This window comes from Meriones unguiculatus, chromosome 21 (assembly GCF_030254825.1).
Source record: "Meriones unguiculatus strain TT.TT164.6M chromosome 21, Bangor_MerUng_6.1, whole genome shotgun sequence".
NCBI lineage: Eukaryota > Metazoa > Chordata > Mammalia > Rodentia > Muridae > Meriones > Meriones unguiculatus.
The window spans coordinates 28,396,249-28,419,872 of record NC_083368.1 but is presented as its reverse complement, the minus strand read 5'-3'; the positions used below and the strand labels follow the sequence as shown (position 1 = coordinate 28,419,872).

General features: G+C 40.0%; 1 protein-coding gene across 2 annotated transcripts in view; it reads right to left on the bottom strand.

Moving 5' to 3' along the window:
- Positions 1-23,624, bottom strand: part of Grm3 (glutamate metabotropic receptor 3) — a 215,017-nt gene that overhangs the window by 87,188 nt on the left and 104,205 nt on the right. For both annotated transcript variants that reach the window (XM_060373976.1, XM_060373977.1), the window contains exon 2: positions 6,711-7,320. In XM_060373976.1, the coding sequence (XP_060229959.1) occupies positions 6,711-7,178 (468 nt within the window). In that variant the 5' untranslated portion in view covers positions 7,179-7,320. The remainder of the gene's footprint in view (positions 1-6,710; positions 7,321-23,624) is intronic.

Here is a 23,624-nt window from a genome sequence, read left to right as displayed (position 1 = left end):
AAAAATGTCAACCAAACCCTGGCTTTTTACAGAGAAATTTCACAAACTGTGCATCATGCATTCAGCACTATGTTTTCTACCTTGAGAGGGTTTTGTTGGCCAGTTTGTATTCCATGGAGACTCCCTGGGAACCAGGTGACAGTCACCCAAATGTTAGGCCATTGCCTCGTCCCTGGGTTGCACACCTGGCATATTCAACGGTAGTGACTGGTGGCAAATGTCTCAAAATGTTTTGCTGTTCCGGCCAAAAAACCTGATCTATATTTAGAGCATCATTTTGGGAAGTATTGTTGCTATTGTGTTTTCTCCTGTGCTGTAATTCCCAACGTTGGATATGAAGTCAAAGAGCTGGCAAGAATTAAGACTTTGTCACTAGTAACAGAGGGATTTCCATAATATGCCAGGTGGTGTTGTCAAAAATAGCGACATTATAATTTTAGTGTTTGAATTCCTACTGATACACAGCCTGGAGTATCAGTGTTTGCTCAGAGTTTAACTGCAGGTGTTTGGGGAACATTGTGCTTAAATCCACCAAGTCACTAATTGGAAAAACACTATTAGTTCTCACCTACATTTTCCCATAGATTAGAAAATACACTTCAGCTACATTAAGTCAGTGGACTTTCATCATGATAAACTACTAAAGGTTGGCTCTTTCTATATTAAAATACCAACCTTTGTACATATTGATTTATTGAAAAGGGACATACTTAATGGCAATTTAAAATTTGAGCCATTAAAGCAATCATTTTAAGGTTCAGCTAAAAGTGTCCGGAGTCTTATCTCAACTAGTTTACTTGGTAATCTGTAGGCAAAGCATTTGGTAATAATATTTTAAGAATGGCTGCATTTCTTGCTTTTCACATGGTGTCAATTGTAGACTGAGTTCTGTAAATCAAACATGGTTCACAGCCACGGCCACTCTTTCACTGCGAATTCACACCCTGTGCGTGGTGGTCTGGGTGGCAGCCTCTTGTCTCTCACTAGAGTAGTTTCCTAATAAATATAGAACAGGAAGGGAATTAATTAAGGAACAAATTAACCTCAAAGCAAAGGGAAATATAGTGTCCCCTAGGTAATTACCTCTGGTGAGAATTTTCTACAATAAAGCAATGTTAGCAAAAACACCTTTAATTGCTATTGACGGTGCCTCCCTCCCTGTGATAAAGCCCTTGAACAGCATTGACCTTTCTTTTGGGAAGCAGAGAAAGAGCAATGGAAGGTCTCAAAACAACCAGCTTTGCGAGATTGTTTTGGACTGGGAAGGCTGAGAGGGAAATAGGGTGGCTCCGAGACAAGTCTTGAGTAAGGTGTTTCTGGAGTTCGGACCGTCAGAGGAAATGATGAGTACTTGGCATGGGAGGCAAAGGGTGGAGGGTCCTAAATTTAAAGGACTTTGAGCTTTGGTGCTTTCTTTCAGGGAGCGGTTTCTCTTGGAGCTATTCCTCTTGAGTGGACGGAACATGTTGAAAGAAAGAAAACAACGACAAAAATGAACAGGTTGAGAAATGAACCCCGTGACTGAAGTGCTGCTGACAATTCCATCTCAGGTGTGAGAGGTTACATAAATCTTAGCAAGCTGCAGTCAGAATCTTAGTCACCGTGTTGAACGTTTTCTGGAGAGACACAATGAAAACTTAGTTGTTTCCTGCCATAAACATTATAGTTGCAATATTAAACTCACTAAGTGCAGCTATCACTTTATTTTTTCTAATAATAAACTAGTAAATGAAGTTTTAGTGCTGTCCTTTGCCCCACGTGAGAACAGAACCATGCTCCCATTTGCCTTGCATCAGCTAAATATACAGTAAGCACAGTAGCATACTGTCTGAGATTTAGTAGGCCTTCTGAATATATATATGATATATATATATATCAATATCATATATATGATATATATAGCCCAAGGTGTGTATATATGTGTATATATATGTACATACATATATATGTGCATATATATATATACACATGTGTGTGTGTGTGTACATATCTTGCCTGTAGAAAGTTTTGTCTAGGCTAGCATTGATACCATTCTATAATTCAGTCTGGCCTTGAACTTGCAGTTCTCCTGCCTCTGTCTCCAATACGGCTAGTGGTATTACAGGTTTGTACCACCAGGCCCAGCTCTGTATATTCTTTCTGTATATTCTTTCTGTGGAGAGACCACACAGAGCCAGATGAGAGCCAGCATGGGGCTCTCATCCTACTGAGCATGGTTCCAGTTAAGCAGGTGGGGTGTAGCCTTGGACCTGCCTGTCTCAGAATCAGTGGTATGTAAGCCTGCAAGAAGCTCTCAGATGAAGGTGTCTGGGGCCACTGAGTAGACAGTGAGTAAAAGAGGGATTTCCTGATCTATCTTTAACAAGACACTCGGTTTTCCACTTCAGGAGAATGCTCAGTCCATACCCGTGATCTCGTAAAATGACCTAGCACAGAAGGTGATGGCTGTGACCCCAATCCAAAACTCATTTAGGGATTTCCTGTCTTTTGGTGGTATGGCAGACTATCATATATCAATTCTTGGAATTTGTTGAAAAAAAATATTTTCCAAATCACAGAGAGCTTATTTCAGGTGCTGGCTACACAAAGAGGAATTCCCTAATAGAAACGTAAATGGACAAATCGTTTAATGAATTAGAACAGAAGGAATTAGAAGATGGAGCTTAGGAATGGTTTCTCAATGAGGAAAGAATTTGAGCTTGGTAAGACGTACTGATAGCCAAAGAACATTATAATTTAGGTATAAAATGAGAACAGCAGTTTGTTTACGAAAGTCTGTGCAGCTTCTACCCACTAGTGTATAAGAAACTGTCTTGCCAAGTGGGCAGTAAAACAGCTTGTCTAAAATCTTGCTTCTGGTCAATGCCATTCTTTTCTGCTCATTTTTATTTTTGGCCTCTTTGTATTGTGTTGTCAGCTAATGGCAATTCTACACACTCTTTTTTTTTTTTCAATGCAGTTTATTCAGGAACATTGAACAATCCTCAGACCCCGGGGAAAACCAGCCCACAGCTTAAATAGCCTCTGGGTAGCCAACCCAGGCATGCCACGGGGGCAATGCAGATAGGTCCACATACATGGAAGCACTACACACTCTTTCAAGGTAATCTTTTGCATTGTCTCAATTTTTCTGAGGTTACTTTAGCATTCAGAGGCAAAGCATCTTCCACCTGCCATGTTCCAGGTAAAGCATGCCCCATGCAGGAAAGATTAGCCAGGGAAAGAGTGTTTCTTCTAACCTTTTAGGAACATTTCTTGGGAGAATGTTTTGGCTGGACATCTCAGATGCTAACTGCAGCTCATTTGAAAAGACACAGGCATAAACACTGCTCCTAAGTAAGTGCCATAAACACAATCGCCTAGCTGAAGGCAATCGACCTAAATCTCTTCTTGAAACACTATATTCCCTGAAGTGAGAGGCTTGCAGGCTTATAGAGGACACCAGGGCAGTCTTGAAAACGCTTTGAAAAGAAACCTGCTCGCTGGAGGGTGTGGATAGATCCCCCAGGTATATTTGCTCATGTAGAAGTATTTGGATGTTTGCGTTCATTGATGACTGAATTAAGAAATCAATTTGACTGCTTTATAAAGGGACTACTACGGAGTGGTTTGTTGTCCTTAATGAGCGTATTGGTAGAATAATTATCCAGGTCTTCATTGATGGTGTTACAGCGTAACCCAGCAAGTCATTAAGAATCTCACATTCCATGTAGATTTCACTAACACTATGAGCTAACATGGCAGTAAGGGCCTCCTTTTCCACCTTTGGGAAAATTTCTCTCCTTTAGCGGGAAGATGAAGAGAAAACATCTTTTGAAGCAATTTGGAAAACAAAGCCATACAGGCTAAATCGAGGACTGGCTAAGGTTTGAATTCAAACTGTCCCCTACCAGTTTGAAAGTTTGACCCCCAGCTGGTGGTGTTTTAGGAGGCTGTGTACTTCCAGGAGGTGGGGTGTAGCTGGTAGAAGTCACCCAGAGGGACAGGATTTTTGCTTGCCCCAGATCTTGTCCAACTCACTCTGCTTCCTGTTCTACCATGTTGGGAAGTCTGTGGCGTGAAGTTGTCATGTATTCCTCACCAGGAAGGACCAAGGCCCTCTGAAACAGTGATGGAAAATGCATCTGTTCTCTTATAAGTTGTCTCTATCAGGTACTTTTGTCACAGCAATGCAGAGGTCACCGACACAAGAGCACTGTGATATTTAAACAGCTGATGGAGCCACAAGAGGGAAGATGCAGAATATCGCTTTCTGTGATAATCTGTTCTCCATAATCTGTTCTCAGCAGGAAACTCTGGACCCTGGTGTGCCTGGATGCCAAGAGACGGTAGGCATTTAAAATCATGTGATGTTTGTGCTCATTTATTTCTACTTCGTTTCTCATCTTTTTCCAGTTCAAGCTTTCAGTGCACATTTAGGAAATCTAAGTTTATAAAGACCTAGGGCAGTACTGCCAGATGCCTGCTTTCACCACACTTACCAAACACCAGGATGTTTGACCACCGTAGTCCTGGGAACAGAGGTGGATACACAGGAGAGATACCCCCCAGGAACCTTATGTCCCCAGAAGTGTTTCCTTATTAATGTCCAGGAGTGCTTTAAATTCTTAGAAAGATTGGAGCCCAGTGCTTGGTCCTTTTTAGTTCACACCCTAATTCTTCTGTGAGGTCTTTCTCCCTTTGTACATGAACATTTTTCATAGCTTTGGGATCAGCCTCTGCAATGCTGTGTCTCATTCACATTGTGTGGTTGATTACCTGATTCCCCGTATAGCTTCCATCCCGTCAGCCACCCTCACTTCTCACCTTGTCCAACCCATTCACAGAGCCCACAGCCAGTGAATGCAACAACAAGTCAGTTATTTTGATGTGGGAGACGCAGCTTTTTTTGATAACACTTACAGGATTTTCCATGCACATTTATATTTTTTCTTCCCCTTCAACTAGCCAGACTTCTTCTGAAGAGCGCATAGTATCAAAAGAGCAAGGTCAAATAAAATTAGTGTTTGCAAGGTGGCTTGTTACATAGCTATAAGAAATGACTATGGACACATGTAGAGTAAGACTTACGACTGGGGAAAAATAAATGTATCAAACAGCATGTGTGTGTGTGTGTGTGTGTGTGTGTGTATGTGTGTCCCTTTATTGGGAGTAATACTGGATATGAGCACTTGGAAAATGTTTGATACCTGGCTGGTAAAATTGTTATTGAAGTGTGTCAGACATAGGCCTTACATTTTCTCCTTTTCAAGCAGAAATTTTCACCTCTCCTGACTCAAGTATAAAAGTAATGGCAAAATTTACATGATCTGCTGTGGGATGTGCAATATTTTCTACCCTTCTAATAAAGTTAAAGGGTGTTTATGAAAAACCAATTATCCTAATTACTCGTAATATGACTATGTGCTCTGAAGAAGGAAAGAAATTTGAAAAAGCTCATTTAGAGCAGCACAGAATTATACACGGAATTTTAAGTGCCATAAATCTGGAATATAAAAATAAGGCTATGCCAATGCAAATAGAGTCTCTTTAAGTAGAACTGTGACATATGAAGAAGATATTATATCACTGCCTTCAGTGCTTGGATTTTGATTATAGTAATTTAGTAGAAGGCAGAGTATGTGTCTCTTAGAATCATGAACTTCTATTACTGTGACATTAGTGCTTTCAGCAGAAAAAAATAATATTGAACTTCAGGTAGTATATAAAAACCATATGGGGTAGCTGAGAGCACAAAAGATCGATCTCAGGTCTAGCTCTCATTCTGCCTAACGATGGGAATTTTCCAGAAGCCAATCTTTTGGGGAGAATTGGGAAAACTAAGAAATTGAGCTGAATGACTTCTTAGCCACTTCCTAGCTCCAAAAGTCTGTGACTTTGTGAGTTACCACTGTGTCACTCACAGTGACAGATGTCTTCTTCTTCTAATGAAGTTGTGAAAACAGTTATCAGCTTTATATAATTTGTGTTCTAAAATCTCTCTCTTTTCTTCTCCCTGTCTAGATTTCTCTCTCTCCCTTGGTTTATGGTAATTATTTGGCTTCTTTGAATTATACCTTCACTGAAAAATTATGTGTTTTTAAATCTCTGAACAAAAGCAAAAAAAAAAAACCTAGTGTGAAAAATAGAATCCAGAGATACTATAGCTTGTTGTCATGGAGAGCATGAATGGCTCCAAATACAAGTCAACTTGTAAGGACCATGTTATGAAACTTTGCAGGACTCATCCTGTGGGCGAGGTGTTTTTTTCCTCAGTTCTTGATTTTGAGCCCTGTGAGTTGCTTCTGCTAATGAGATAGTAGCAGCTATGACACAGCAGAGAAGATTGGATGGAGCTTAAGAAATCGTACTTGCATCCTGTTGCATCTTTGGAATCACTCTAGAATCATTCTGAGTAGCTCACTGATCACAGGAAGAAGAAAGGAGACTACCTGGGCAGCACCAGTCACAGCTGAGCCTTTATTCACTCAACTGTCATGCAGATTGTGTCTGAATAAATGTGTTGAGCCATTAAACTTGGGGGCAGTTTGTTTTGTTGCTGTAGCCATCCAATACACTTCAAAGTAATTTTCAGTAGAATGTTCTATGTTAAAATATCAATAAATACTCATAGAAATGCAATATTAAATTGTTAACAACATTTAATTCTGTTCCCCTGCAACGTAAAAGAAAAGCAACGCAGCTGTTGGCAGTAGCATTTACACTCTTACCTGTATGGAAACACTGCTGTATGAGCCACCAATGACTCCTGCAATGAGCAGTGGGATGTTTTCTTGAATAGCGTATGATCCATCAGGACACATATATTCAGCTTCATCCACTTTAGTCAAAGATGCCCTGACAAACTCCAGTGATTGCTCTAATGCATAGGTATCCCTTGAACATGTATCCAAAATGTGAACACCCAGTTTCACTCCCGGTAGCAAGTAATTGTCTTTGTTGATTTCATCAATAGCAAACAACATGGCCTCCAGACGTTGGATGCCTCGGTCTTCATTGATTCGCCCACACTCTTCTGCTCCAGTGCCTTTTTCATTAATAGGAAATAAGCCCCCTAAGACAAGGTCACCTTCTATTTTAATTTCTCTCCTCATAAAGTTGTGATCCCCTAAGGAGAGTAAAAATCCCCTTGAAACCAAAGTTAACATAAGAACTTGGAGTCTTGCCAACATCTTCATGGATCCTGTTTTTGTATCTCTTGGAGATAATCACTGGGTGGAGCCAATGTTACCCGCTAGTCTGCTCTCATTTCCGAGTGGGATCTTTGGCTTGTCCTTCAAATAGTGGAGGATTGGGCTGAAAGAGCCCGTCACCGAATTCCTAAAGAGATAAAATTTATATGAACAAAAATGATAAAAACAACAATAATTCTATTGATGTTCCTTAGTAAGACCCTTGATGGGTTCTTGAATTGAGCAAACCAACTCTGGTACTTATTTCAGTTGTCCTTTATCCAAATCTTGACTATTATCTACCTGTAAAGACTTAATCACCTTCCACTTTCATTTACTTCTAGGTACCTATCAAATCTCATTGTTGAATAACTACCTTCCTTGTATCTTCTACACCCAATTTATGGGCTAACCTTCCTGTGTTCGTGGTCTGATCTACCATTCAATGAGTTCCAAACTCCAACAGTAATTGTTTGTGGAGTAGTTTTAGCTACACATCTCTCAAACATCCTCAAAGTCTACATGTAATAAATGTCCAATTATATCTGTATATAAACTTTCAATCCAGGCATCTGCCATTGAGAGTCCTGCCCCCTTCCACACACTTCCGATTAGTCATAAGAACTGAAGAGTCTCCCTGTTCTTCCTCTTTGAAGCCACAGACCCTTCCTTTTTCGTGATACTGAGTTCCTGTCATCTGTAGCATAGCTGTGGCAATGGCTTCAGTAGAACTCCTACTGGTCCTCAGAATACCCTCTTCTTATGACCTTGAAAAGAAAATTCTTTCTCAAGAACAAAAATCTTTAAATTTGTTATTGTTTATACTTTAAGTGGTGGTAGGTATGTTTTGCTGGTGGCTGCTTTTTGTATTAGGCAAGTTCTGTTGTGGCTATCACATTTCATTCCTCACAAGTACAGCAATGAGTATGGTTCTGGGCTTATAAAGTGGATTATAGATTTGGAAAGCACTGATATACTCTCAGATAAATTATCAATGCTAACAATATGAAAGGTGTCTCCCTGAAGAGATGTTCTAATGCACAGATTTAATTACTGCTCCAGGTAGCCTATTTCCCATCTGTCTGTAAACCTTGACTTCAGGTTTAGTGACTGACTTCTTTACTTGAGTGTTTCTCAGTGCCCCATGACCTTGTCCTTGGTGAGGATTCTAGTCTTAAAACTCATAGCTGGCAACTTTGTCCCACTCCTGCTTTCAAGTCTTTGGCTCCAGAAACATTCAACTACGTACATTTTAGGGGATTCACAGATATGTGTGACCATCTCTCACGTCTGCTCATGCTGTTACTTCTCTGCAAATACTCTTATTTTCTCCCCTCCAAATACTTATGACACTAAGAATCAATGGAAATGGCAGAAACATCAAGTGTTTTGTTTGTTTGTTTCATTGTTTTTTTTCTTTTTGTTTTTTAATTTCCCGTTCCCATTCAAATTCTCAAAATCTGTGAGGTATTACTGTTGAAACTTGTTAAAATAATATTTGCTATTGTCATTAGCCATATTTTTTTTCCTTATGTGTTCATTAGGAATGAATGATCTGATACAGCCTTTACTATCAAGAAAAAAAAAAGATTCAAATTTAAGATGGGCATTAGTCCAGTGCTTATGTCAGCATTTCTCACATCTCGCCGTTCTCACGAGAGCAGGGCCCTTTAAAGATCAGCTTGCTGGTACTTCCACCAGGCAAAGGATGAATTGTTTTCTTGAGAAACACAGTTATCTGAGTTTTGTTAAATTCATCTGTTTGGTTGTGAATCTCTGTGATGGTGGCAGTAGTCAATGGAATGCTCAATGATAACCTAGGGCTTCTCTGCGTGGTCTGCCACAGGGTACCAGAAATTCTTAAAACAATAGTTTCTTTTAAAAGTTCATACCAGAGAGCCTTTTTTTTTTTAAAAAAAAAATCATGGTTACATATCAATTTCTGGTTCCTTTGATCTTGTGTACAATTCTCTTTGAAGTGTAAGCACCATCACTAGAAGGCAAAAGACACCGATCATTATCACTAATAATGAAGATGCAAGAATTGCTCTATAAAATCACAGTTTTGTTTGCCTAATCAGAGAGAATAATTAATTCAAAGAAGGTTTACCATGTCTCTTTAAAAACTACTGACTTTTTTTTTTTTGGATGTGAAGAGTTTGGCACTGACTCTTCAAAGGGGAAAGATGACCTTAGAGTCTGCAGGAAACTTAATTGCCTGTTGAGAAAGTGCCCTGAGAAAAGGAACACCTCAGGGAAATCACCAGGTTACTCTAAATGTGATGACATATGCAGGTATGACTGCTTGACAGGTAGGGAATGTGTGTGTGTGTGTGTGTGTGTGTGTGTGTGCACTATTTTTGTATATCTAGGACTTAACATGCTGCCTACACTCCAGAAGACATTCAGTGAATGTTTTTTGAAGGATACACACATCCACGACTATTGTATTTATAAATAAACTCTTCTCCTTTAGCTCACAGCATGGCAAATAAGGCTTAAAACAGGGAAATGCATGGCTTTCATCGCATTAACCATTTAATTACCCAGATGCTCTCCCCCTTTTGCACACTTCAGTGGTTGGACCATGTCTAACAGGTACAAAATTAGGAAATGTATAGGTCTTTATAGGTTGAGGGTCTTCAGTTTGGAAATACGCAGTGCTACAATAGCTATAACTTGAGGACTGACAGAACAAATGAAAATTGTACTCCTAAGTACATGTACTAAGTTTCAACCCCCACACAGGGACGTTAATTAAAACATTACTTCAAGGGATGAGTATGGTGTATAAACGGAGCATAGATGAGCTTCAGGTGTGGGTTTGGGTTACATTAGCAAGATGTTTCATTATGAATCTGTAAATGTTCTAAAATGTCTGCAAGAAGCTGAAAACTAGAACAATTCTGTCTCTGAGCATTTTGGAAACGGCCTCCCAAGCACATACAAGCAAGCAAAGATGCTTTCTTTGGATTCGGGTGTTGCCACTGAGTTGGGTTCCTATGAAACCATCAAATGGACCTGTACTTACTTCTAGATCTTCAGGTCTGGGAAATACCAAGTAGAAAACATATTATCTTATGTCAAAGCTTAGAGATTCATTGACTCGAGTCAAATATTTATTGAATATTTCCTGTATCTACACTAGATCATGAGTTAGACACCTAGAAATATTACTTAATTGTAAACTAAATAATGTTATCTTGGCTATCAAGTAAAGTTCTTGATGCTTAAAAGTCCACTTGCACAAGTCAAGGGTAATAGAAAATAACTTCTGTTTTTTGCCCAGTATCTCCATCATTTAAAAACTCTTGGATGTAAACATGGTATGAGTTTCCTTAAGTACTTGACTCAAAGAACAATCCATTTATGCTATGTGTAATATGTAAATTAAAAATTGGATATTCAGAATACAGCACAAACTGAGTAATAACTTCATGCAAAGTGTTTTTATTGAGGCCATATGACATAGGCCTCTTCAAGTAATATTGAATGTAGTCTACAACTTAACAATCAGTTAAAGGAATGCTTAAATACACTGTCTTAGTATTTTCTTATTTACCTCCTCCTTAAAAGAGAATTTATGATGATTAAGGCTGTAGAGCTATACATAATTTAGAAACTCTTAGCTTTTTTTTTTTTTTAAATGAAGCCCTAAAAATGGAAAGACAGAGAAAATTAAAAATTAACAATGAAAAAAATAGATGAACATTCTTAACTCAATGCAAATGTTTATCTCTGTGTGACAGCTTATCGGATTGTGGGAAGGGCAGATTCTGTTCATTATAAATCTAAAAGCAGTCCAGTCCCTAGATAAACAGTTTCCCTGCTCAGCCACATTCATATGCAGCTGGAGGATTGTAGCTCTACTAAGGTTCTCCATTCGTGGATGATGAGCGATGTGTCAACTATAAACAAGCATGTGTAGGGCTCTCTGTAGGCAACCTGCTCAGTAATGTTTTATTAATCACTGCATTAATGGAATCTCAGAGGTTTTCTATGAATATAACCCCTGGAATACGTGGGCAGAAAACATTTCTGTACTGTGTAGGCTAATAAGTATTTTCCTTTCTCCCCTGACTTTGCCTGGGGAGTTGGTGTGGGAACTGAAACCTACCGTGACTCAATGAATAAGTAGTTTATCCCGGGAAGTAAGAGGGTTTATCTGGGAGGTACAATGCCTGCAACCATGCTCACTTTTCCCCAGAAATGAACCCCTGAGCTACTGATGGATTTCAGGGAGTCCTCAAATCCTGTCTGTCCAACAAGCCAAAAAAATGTTAAGGTTAGCCTAGCATACTCAGTTTGATTGTTGAGGTATTTTTGCCTAGATTTTTAGGCAACAAAAGAAAGGAGTCTTGTTATTAGACCTCTATTTTAAAAATAGAATAAAGTGATGCTATAGGTACACTAGCATTTAAGTACCAGAGTGCATACTAATAACATGACTGCAATTCCGCACTCTGAGGTAAGGAAGAGAATAATGTCCCAAAGGTCTTTGAGAAGCTTTTATGGGTTGCTTATGAACTGTCCCCCTTACACTCATTATGAGGTGCTTAGCTGTCAGAGGATAGGCATATGAGCTGTTGGAAAGTGATCGGATCTTGGAGGTTCTAACCTAATCGACAGGCAAATGCTTTGATGAGTTCATAATATGATGACATAATCAGAGGTGGTGAAAATCAGAAAGTGGATTCCAACGGGTGGAAGTTGGTCACTCGGATAAGTATTTGGAGGTTGTCTTGCTCTTCTTGTCCGTCCCTCTCTTATCATCTTGTTTGCCATTAGGTGAGCATTCTACACCATGCTGTCCCTTAGGATGCTTGCTACCCCAGCATACATGGGTCGAGACCAGCGACTGTGACTGAAACCTCTGAGCCTCTGAACAGAAATAACTCTTTCTCCCTTAGGTGTTTTGTTTGGAAGTTTAATAGTAGACACAGAAACTAATATAATTATCTGACTATTTAAAAGATGCTTTTGATAAAGTCTAAACTGTCTCTCTTGTTGTCTTACTCTAGTTGTAAGAATTCTCTCATTCGGTGAGTTCCCACATATTCTCTGCTAGGTTTATATTGAGAATTTTATACTGTTTTTTTTTCACTTGAATGATTTATTTATTTTATTTTGTATACTTATATGTGTGCAGGTGTGTGTGTGTGTGTGTGTGTGTGTGTGTGTGTGTACACGTGAAGGCTTGAAGTTGAAGCCAGTGTCTTCCTCCTTTCTTCTCTACTTTAAGGTAGAATCTCTCGCTGAGCCATGTCTGTCTAGTCTAGCTAGTCAGTGTGTCCCAAGGAGCTCTGCTTACACATGTGGACCCAGTTCTTATGTGGGTTCTGGGATTCTGAATTCTGATTCTCATGCCAAATTGTTTAAAGTTAAAAGTTGATCTCTTTCCCCATCAGATTGTTCAACTGTCTATCAATAGAGGACAATGCACTGGGCACTGTTGTACATTTTATAATGTCTCAGCACACTTATTAAATATCTGTTAAACAAATCCCAAGTAGCACCTTTGTGTTTGAGAGACGGGTCGGGAGCTTTGAACAACTCTGGATTCCATTCAGAAGGTGAAAAAGACTAATCAAAAGCTGGGATTCAGCTAAAGAAGTTTGCCTCAAGTAACTCTGTCTGATCTGACTACTTTAGTGTTAAGTTGTTGTTTAATATTTATATGAAGTATGCATTATATTTGGGAAAGTTGAGGACATTTGAAGAAACTGGAAAGAACCCATATCATTCCTCTGGCAGACATTAGGAGAAATGCTCCTGACAAGTAGTGGACCGGGCATAGCAGTGGAGCCCAGGGCTGGGAATCAGGAGTTGCAGCTGGGGAAAAGGCTCCCCTTCCTTCAAAAACTCTTGAGGTTAAGGCTTTTGAAACATCACAATGAATATAAAGATTAAATAACCCAAAGTTAGATTGAATAGTTTAGGAGAGCTTCTCCAAGGCGCCTGATTAATTTATTCAGGAGATGAAAGAATCTGAGACCTCTAGGTGACCAGACTAAAGCTAGGATAATGGAGATATTGATAACTTTAGAAGTCATCATTTCCCTATTTAACCTTACACCAAAATTAAATTTCTTCTCAAAAATGACATAGTTTTCTTTATCTTTTGAATTTAAGGCAAATCTCCCAATGGGGTTGTTAGCTTTTAATCAGCCTGCTTCTCGGTTGCCTGGTGACTTACGATGTCATCATTTGTCGCCTTCCAGGTATAGCCAGACGCACCTGGCAGGCAGGGTTCATCTGTGTAGAAGCTGTAAATGGACACCTGCCTCTTACCTCCATCCTTTTGCTCTTCCTCTCTCTTGCTCACTTACTTTTTTTCTCTTGCTCTTTCCCACTCACTCCCATCTTCTCTGTTGGGGACCTCCCACCCCTTTCCCCCACCATATCTCTCTCCCTCTCTTCTTCCCTCTCTCTCCATCTTCAGCCAATAAACCTCTTTCATAAAATATCTGTTGAGAGCATCATTTCTAAAATAATAACAGTGGTAGCAGTGGGATTTGCAGTTGTACATAATCTTGGGTCCTGTGGGTGATTTCTAGTAATTTAGTGCCAGTAAATAATATTACCTTAGCTGGGTCATTCAGTTGAGACTAAATGGAAGGTTTATTTGCTTTGCTTCAAAGTAAGTGTTCATTTTTCCAGACATCATGGAAACATGCATATGCATGCTCCTTCCTTTCCCCGAGTGTGTGTGTTTGTGTATGCATGTGTGTGTGTAGCATCTTGTTCTCTTCCTACAGCAACAAATATTATTTTTTTCACACAAATTAGTAAGTGTTAGTAACTGTGCAGCACCTTGAATTCTGATGAAAAATGAGTGCGTACATTGTATTAATAGCAGTCCCTTGGATCATGTTGCCCACAGCAAAAAATCCTAAAAATGATTTTCCTCCATTTCAGCCTTTTTGCTATTTAGTGCAGAAATAGAGGAAAACATTTAGCAAGCTGTGTTCTAGGCCCAGTGTTCATGCTGGCAAACTAGCTTCTTTTAGCTTTGGCATCTCTTAGAAAGACAAAAACAAAAGTGGAGTACAAAGAGTCTGGGATAACAGCAACATAGGAGCTTTTGCATTTCACACAAACACATGTATACACACACACACACACACACACACACACTGGGGGTAGGGGAAGACAGAGAGAGCAAGAGCGAGCAAGAGGGAGAGATATTGTAGTGATATTTTTAAGAATTCTAGAATTTTGTGTTTTTTTTTTTTTAAAGACAAATAGTATAAGACTGTGCTTTCGTTTTAATCCCAGGTGTAGGGAAGTGGGGCTTCTTCAGAGTCTAGCAGCAACAGACCATGATTTACCTCGTATTCTAGTAGAAACATAGTTTTGCCAGCTGCAGATAATTTCTACGATTATGTGACATTTGTAATTCTGAGAACTTTTCAGAGGGTACATAAATGTGAGGGCCCCAAGAGATGGGGTTGGTGGTTGTTGGTCATTTAGGGGGGTTGGTTGTGGTTTGTATTAGCTGTGTTCAAAGAAGAAAAAAAGAAATTAGATCCTGGGATTTTCCTAATTCCTCTCTCTCCCTTCTATTCTTGTTTCTCTCCTATCTAGTGTTAGGGGGCAAAATGGGGAAGAAGGGATAAAGGGTGGGAAAAGAAGAACCCACAGAGTAGCAAAGCCCAGCTACAAGAGATCAAACATGCACCCACAAAAACTCACTATGTTTCCTAAGAACATTCCTTAGTATGTAAATATTAAAACATTTGAAAGGCTCATTTCTCTCCTGTGAGGAATGCTGACTTAGAGTATGTGCATCTGACTTGTTTGTGAACTACAGTAGGAAAACCCCACGATCACTCTGGACTGCACGGGGCACTCACTTTCCCTCCACGCAGTAGTGGCAATCTCACTGAAATGAAAACAAACAAACAAACCAACAAACAAAGCCGGAGATTGGAGTTCTGTGATGCTGAAGTGGCTGCAGTCTTCGAGGACTGGAGCTGTCAGGAGACAGAGCAGTGCCAGAGCTTGCTTGGTGAGGGGCAGAGGGACCTCGTCAGACTCGAGAGGCATATCCTGACATCAGAGGTCCCAGTCACTCCTCTATGTCCTTAAGCGTTTGGATCCATGATTCCCTGTAGATAGCCAAGTCCTCAGATAACTCCCTTGAATAAAATGCCCTAGTACTGACATACACCCACCGCATCTTCCATTTACTTTACACAATGTCTAAATTACTCTTACTCCTAAAGCATTGTAAAAAGGGAGGTGTTTGGGCGATAGCGACAAGGAGAAGACAGTCTGTATACATATGGTACCAATGCAATGGTCACAACTCACAACGAGTCACAACAGAAATGGGAAGTAGCCAGTGGTCAACCAGCTGCAGAGGAATAGGGGAAGAAGAACTAGAAAGAGAAGTCGGGAGAAAGATAACAACAAAGATGACGACAAAAGAGGAGAGTGAAGCCAAAATGAAGTGGGAAAAACATCATTAGAAACAGGTTCTGGAATGACCCACATGTTGGAATTCACAGACAAGTACTTTAAATTCACATTCACAGACATGACGAAAGACTTAAATAAGTGAGTAGATAACAAATCTCAGCAGAAAACTGACACTAAAAATAAGGACTTTTTGAAAATACTAGAACTCAGAAGTACGATACCTAACTAAAGATTTCACCAAGGAGAGGGAGTGACAAATTAGAAATGGCAAAACAGTTAAGTTGAAGATGATGAATATATTCATCTTACAGAGAAGAGAGTATTGAAAATAAATTGAATAGAGGCTCAATTTTAATTGGAAAATATTCTGATTAGAATAAAACACAAAGTTTCAGAAGGAGATTGGAGATTAAAGAAATAATGGCGGATGATTTTCCAGATTTAGGGGCAAACGTAAGGTTACAATGCAAAGAAGCTCAGAAATTGGGAGTAAGGGTAATTATAAACAAACTGTATTATAAGCAGTGTTGTACTTTCACTAATAAAACCCAAGATAAAGGGGAAATTACGGAAAGAGAGTAAATGAGTGCTCTTGTGCAAGTTGTGAGTGATATTTGATTCACTGAGAACATCGTAAAAATCAGTGCTGATTTTTAAGCCTTTTGAGTATCACTCTTGAAGTTACTTGTTGAAGAAGATGTTAGAGGCATTGGGGGAAGTTTTACTTTTTATATTTTGAAAGATTTTATTTACTTATTTAAGTGGCAGCTTGTTGCCTAAAAGCCTTATTAGCTGGAATGATTGGCTTTTCCTTTGTAGTCTAACAATGTAGAATTCCTTTCCCATTTTTCTGGAAACTACATCATAATTTTCTGAGCAATCAGCACACATGTTCTCAAGGAGAGGAGTCCATTCCTGATTTTCCAGGTAGCCTGTGACCACACGTGGTTGACCAGCATCAAGTGCCCTGGCCAAATCATTGCCAGCTAGGCTAGTTCACCCAAACCAAAGAACCTGTAGGAGAAAAGCCTATCTGTCTCTCAGAGTGCCTGAGAGAAATGATGACAAGCCAGAGCAGCTGGCAGCCACCTTATCTACCATGACACATGAGCCTATGTGAGAATAAATTGAGAGAAATGCAGGGCCAAGATACAGGAAAATGATGGGGTGGATACCGTGACATAGGCTGCTAAATCAGTTTGAATTTCTCAGTTATCCAAAACAATGACTTTCCTTTTAGTTTCTCAGCCTGACATAATTCATACCACTTCACATTAAAATTCCTAAAGAGCATCTGTTGGAATAAGGATGATCCCTAAATGCTCATGTATTTGGATGCTTTGTCTCCCCACTAGTGGAACTGTTTGGGAAAGATTAGAGGGTATGGATTTGTCAGAGTCGGTGTGTTGCTGCAGGCCAGGACTGAGGTTTCAAAAGCACAGGTCACATCTGAAGAGGGTGTAGACGGGGAACAGAACAGGAACCCACCACAGAGGGCCTTGGAAAGACTCTACCTAGCAGGGTACAGAAGCAGATGCTGAGATTCATAGCCAAACTTTGGGCAGAGTGCAGGGAATCTTATGAAAAGAGGGGGAGACAGAAAGACCTGGAGTGGACAGGAACTCCGCAAGGAGACCTATAGAGCCAAAAAATCTGGGCCCAGGAAGGCCTTCAGAGACTGATGAATCAACCAAAGACTATGCATGGAGAGGACTAAGACACCCTGCTCAGATGTAGCCCCTGAGCAGCTCAGTCTGTATGGAAGTACCAGAGTAAGGGGAACAGGGGCAGTCTCTGGCATGAAGTCTGTTGCCTGCTTTTTTATCACTTCCCCCAGGCCACAGAGAAAGAGGATCCAGACAGTCCTGATGAGACTGGTAGGCTAGGATCAGATAGTAGGGGAGGAGGACCTCCCCCATCAGTGGACTAGGGAAGGGGCATAGGGGAAGAAGAGGGAGGGAGGGTGGGACAAGCAGCAGATGAAGGATGGAGCTACAGCTGGGATACAAAATGCATAAATTGTAAATAATAATAATAATAATAATAATAAAGGCCAGGACCACCTGCTGCTTCTGGATCAGGACGTAGCTCTTAGGTACTTCTGCAGCATCATTCCTGCCTGCCTCCCTGCCTGATGCCCTGCTCCCTGCCATGATGAAAATGGCTAACCCTCTGAAGCTGTAAGAAGGCCCCAACTAAATATTTTCTTTGATAAGTTGCCCTGGTCGTGGTGTTGCTTCACAGCAACAGAACAATAACTAAACAGCATCTCTCTGGTTTCCATTTCTGTTGAAGATGGGAAGATTGGTGTGGGTGTTGGTAGGGCACACCTAAAGCCCCACCATTTGCATGATTAGGCAGTAGGGCCGCAAGTTTGAAGCTAGTCTGGCCTACATGGAAGGCCTTGTCTCAAAAAAACAAGAGTGAACCCTCGAGGATAGTAAAAACTATTTGAGCACCTACTATGTGCTTAAACTAAGCTCAATGTTCTTCGTAGATTGTTTTATTTATCCCCACAAGTTTTCTCCTATTTCTCTCTTTCTAACGGTGCTGGTGATGTCCTCAATTTCAGGCTAGGTTTCATGATACTCCCATTTAGTTATCCTATTTGTATAAAGCATTTTCTGAAAGAGTTACTCTTCCAAAGTTATCTCTCCTAAAGGTTATGACTTGAATTTTTACCTTTTCGTCCTGTTAATACAAATAAAGTCATCAGCCATGCTTGGAATATGATTTGTTCCTTCCCAAATGTACACAGATGCTTAGTTCTCAGTGTTGCAGTGCTAGAAGATGGGTTCCAAGAGAAGAAGTATGGGTCTTAGGTAGAAAGCCCTCATGAAAGGACTTTTGCTAGGTTGCTTTTGCAGAACTGTATTAGTTACTGTAGGAGTGACTGTTATAAAGTCATTTTTATTTTCCTAAGTTGCCTTTTACTTTTTCTACACAAGAGCCTACTTGCTTTTCATAGATTGAAGCAAGAAAAGATCCTTACCAGATGTGGCCATCTGGTCTTAAACTTTCTAGTATCTAGAATCAAGATCCCAAATGAACCCCTTTCCTCATACTTTTACTCAGCCTCAAGTGTTCTCCTATCCAACAGGAAACATGTTAACAAGTTAATCCTTAATATATAAATAATCTCTAATATATAAATCCCAACTAATTTATTAGTCACTCAGGGATGATCAATTTTTCAAGATGACTAAATGGCCCTACGAAAAAGAGGAACATTTTTAGTGATGGCATTTTCAATACCTCAGGGTTCAGTTCTGCATGAGGGGTCTAATGATGTTCCTCGGTCTGTTGACTTATATGTTACCACCCATAATAGCTAGCTGTTGGCTTCTATTAAAATTGTGGCCATAGGCATAATAGCTTCTTGATTCAAAGTCATTGTAGTTTCAGGACTAGATAACCTTAGCTGTTATTTCTTCATTTATGAAGAGAGCCACCCAATGATAATCCTCCAGCACCCTCCTTGGAGAATGAGCTCTAGGGAACCTCCTGTTTTCCAGAAGGATGAAAGGCAGGGTTCCAGAGCATCTGATAAATTCTGGGCTGTTTAATGTTCATGGGAGCTAGGTATCATAAAATTCCAGAATAACTGGGAAATAAGTGAGCCTCTGCTAAAAGAGGCAAATGCTCACAGTAAGTTGATTCATTCATATCTTCAGGAAGTGTTCTCTTCCCTGCTTGCTGTGAGTTTGAATGAGAAATGTCTAGAGACTTGTGGATCTGAACACTTGGTTTGGTCTCCACTTTAAGGCACAATTTGGGAAAGTTATGGAACCTTTAAGAGATGGATTCTCTCTCTCTCTCTCTCTCTCTCTCTCTCTCTCTTTTGTTTCTGTTTGTTCTGTTTTTTTGAGACAGGGTTTCTCTGTGTATCCTTAGCTGTCCTGGTCACTTTGTAGAACAGGCTGGCCTCAAACTCACAAGAGATTTTCTTGCCTCTGCTTCCCTGAGTACTGGGCTTACAGGCATGCGCCTGGGTAGGAGGCAGATTCTTGTTGGAAGACTTGTATCTCAGAGTTTGGCTTCGTGGTCTTATAAGACTACCTTTACTTCCTGTTTTCTTTCTGCTTCTTGTCTGGAGATGAAATGTGAACAGCCAACTTCCTAATTGTAGTCCAGTCTCATGCTACTGTTGCCATGCCTTCCCAGTAGTGATGAGCTGTTTATCAGAACAATCCCTTAATTCTTAGATTTTTTTTTTGTCAGACTATCTTATCATTATAACATAAAAGTAACTATGCTGCTCTTCTGATTTTTCCTTGTAGCAAGTGTTTTTGGAAATGAACTTGGTTGGCCCCGTTGTTCTGAATCATTCTGGATGAAGATATTAATCAATTTTTATGCTTAGAATGGAGCGTTATCAAAGATTACTTAATTTCCATTGACATGTTGTTAGGAGTTTTAGTCATTGTCCTTCCTGGTTAGGCTTTGCCAAGTAGGCATTTGGGAAGAGGGAACCCAAATGGAAGAAATACCCTTCACCCCACCACACACGCACACAGATTTTTTTTTTTTTTTTTTTTTTTTGATCAGTGAATAATATGAATGGGCCCAGCCCACAGGGTTGGAATCACCCTGGGCAGGTGATCCTGAGGTATGTAAGAAAGCAAGCTAAGCAAGTCACGAAGAGCAGCATTCCTCCCAGGCCTCTGCTTCATTTCCTGCCTCGAGTTTCTGCCCTGACTGCCCTCACAGCTGGGGTACAACCTGAGAGTTGCAAGATGAAATAAACTCTTTCCTTTTCATTCTGCTTTTGGTAGCAGTGTTTTATCACAGCAGAGGAAACACTGAGAAGATAGTCACAGAAGGTCAGAGCTCTCTGTTAATGAGGATCAACCTCAAATTCCATGGCAAATACCGTTTGTGTGTCAGGTCTAACTTCTGTTCTGCCATTTTATCTGCTTGCTGACTGCCTTTTAGAGAGAACCGACCCCTTCTAGGTTGCCACACATATAGGTGCAGGAAACTCCTAACTTTTTCTTTTCATTTCTAACCTGATTGATACGTTTTTATTTTTTTATTTGTCAACACGTTAATTCAGTTGGTTAGCTTGTGGAACTAATAAGACCTACAGCATTTGATTTGTCCATATTGTACAATTTTAGAGAAAAGATGTGTTACATGTTTGGTATCGGTCTATGTTACAAAAACATGTTGTGGTTTTAAAGTGAACTGTGGTCTAAGAAACCTGGCAAGTATTTCTCAAACCAGTTTTCATAGATGATCCCATGAGTTCCAGCAAACGCATGAAGGTTAATATTTTCAGTTGTGATAGGGATGCATTACCATGCATGCAACAGGGATGCAATACATGTTTTTGCTGAAATGCATGAATATCACAACTTTTTGCTTTATCATTTACAATAACTGTCAGCTTTCTTATCTTCCTTCTTGAATGGGAAGTGTTACATCTTTTTGAACTCACGGGAAGAAATTTTATCTTTCTTACTCAGTCTGTTCAAGCTCTTGGTTGTAAAAAAGGTAAGTATACTATTTTACGGGCACACATGTACTACTTGATCTATGAGCCCAGTCACTGCGTGTTGGAATGGGTTTGTTCGACTCCCCATTGATTTTAAACTTGCTCCTTTGAGAGTGGTGTCTTCACACCCCATGGGATTCCAAAAGGTGGATAAAAGGATCCAAATGTTAGGAACCTTTGGTGGACCCTGTCTCTCCAACCCTTCTCTGTTTAGACATATTTATGTTGACTTCATTCACATTCCTTACTCCCAGTGTTATAGTCAGAAGTGTGTGCATGCTAAAACTTAGATCCAGAAGAATTCTTCTGGGCCATAACACTTGGGGGGCCATCCTGATTAAGAAGGGGACCTCTGACCATGAGTCTGTTGCTGCATCTGGCATCCATTAGCCTTCTCATTAAGTCCACTTTTAGATCCAATCTCATCAACTTGTCCAGATGTTTTCTTAACTTGTGCTTAGCATAAGACATTTGCATCTACTGTTTAACATACATAAAGGGTAATAACCTTGAGGAATTTCAAAAGCTCTCACCTGCAATTCCTGTAAAACCGTAGGCAAAACTTTCCCAGTGATATCCATGCTGGGAACTGCCCAAGCACCTACCTCCATAGCCATCAAGAGACCCACTCCACAAGGGGAGGGCTCTAGTTTTACAGGCCCTAAGATGGGGTATACAAGATGGTTGTCACCAAAGAATGGTATTTTATATGCTCCCTGGAGAAAAGCGGAATATGAAGTAAAAAAAAATAGATATTATATGAAAACATTATGTAGGAAAACTGTGACAGTAAATTTTAAAAAGAACCTCTTTTTCAAATGGGCAATGCCTCTTTTTATTTTGTTTTCAAATATGCAAAGACAACACAAGTTGTCTTTTCTTTTCTAGAATATTGTGGATGCTGGTTGGACTTTGCATGAAATCTCATACCAGCATCCATATGTTCTGTCTAAACAGATTTTTAAATGTTTAAGCAGCCACCCCCCCTGGAATGTGTTACTATTATTCTGTATGTAGGCCTGACATCTATAGTGTCAGAACAATGACACCATCTGCAAAACAGGTGAGCCAAAAAGGAGATACGTGTGCTCTTTGGGGAGTTTTTAGCTGATTTTATGCTAATTAGTGAGCAGTGGGACAGCCCTTGGGTTCTATGGGATATTTTACAGTATCCTGGTAAGGAACTAGTTCTGCGTCTGATTCTTTCATTTACCACCACTAAACTTATACTTTTCTTTGGTCGGAGGTCTCAGACATCACCCGGTCTGACCTTTGGTCCTCTAGATTTTCATATGAAGAGCCTAAGTCCCCTGGGAAAAGACTTATTCAAAATTCCTACTTTAGGGTCTTGTTTTCAAGCTATTTATGGTCCTTGGCTATGGATGAAAATTTAGTCTGCACGTGGGACATATTTGAGAACGTGTGCGTGGAACACACTGTGCTCCACTCTTCCACTATATGTTCTGTACTCAGCCAGGGGCTTGTTACTCTCCTCCAAATGACTTGGAATTCCTGCCCACATTTTCCTTCCATTAGACAGCATCATCCCTTCCTAAGGGCACAGATACTGAAAGAAAGAGTCAGGAGTACCGGTCGGATAAGCCAAGGCAGAAAAGAAGCGTTCTATTGTTTAATCACAGGGACGGAGGCTGCCAGCTGTAGAAAACATAAAGCTTGTGTTGGCCACATTCTAGGTTTGGAAGAACAATGGCCAAACACACACAAAAAGGGAAAGGTTGAAACAAAAGGAACAAGCGAATAATAGGCAGATCAACAGGCTGTCTCCTGCCAGGTGAGGGACAAAAAAGAATGCTTCCTTGTGGAAGTTACCTACTTTAGTCTTTGGCGCTTTTGAGAAAGGAGAAGTTAACCTCAGAGCGACAGAAAACAACACGAGAGAGGAGAAACAGCAGAACACTAACTGCTCCCTGCAGGAGCATCAGCTCCAGGCTGTGCTGTTTAGTGGGGTGTGAAATCACAATTAACAGAGCAAGGGTTTTGTAAGTGAGCTGAAGCTGCTTCAAATTACATCCTGCTATTAGCTGCTTTTAGAACAACAGCACAGAACAACTCTGTGTTTACTGGACTATGATATGTTCATGAAGAAATCATTAATAAAAACAGTTGACTATAGTTACACTTGCTGTGTTGGTGTTTCAGCTCTTAACCATTTGTGATGCCTAACTGTGTGAAAGGAAAAAGTAGCAAGCCATTAGGTTAAAATGCAAATCAGAACTGAGGGTCCTGAAATGTTCCTGGAGAGTCTTTCTGGGGTGTGTGCATGTGTTTGCATTATGCATATAAATAAATATATATGCATATGTATGTGATTATGGTGAAGTGTATAGTTGATTTCTTAGATGTAGTTTGTGTTAAAAGTCTTTAATACCTGGTGATGCATTCCCACTCAGAGAATATACTCAGTCTACAAGGAAAGCAGGATTTAGTTTATGTGGAGCCATAAAGATAGTGAATATTGCAATTTTTCATGTACTATTGTTCCTTTCCATGGAATGAAATGAATGCATTGA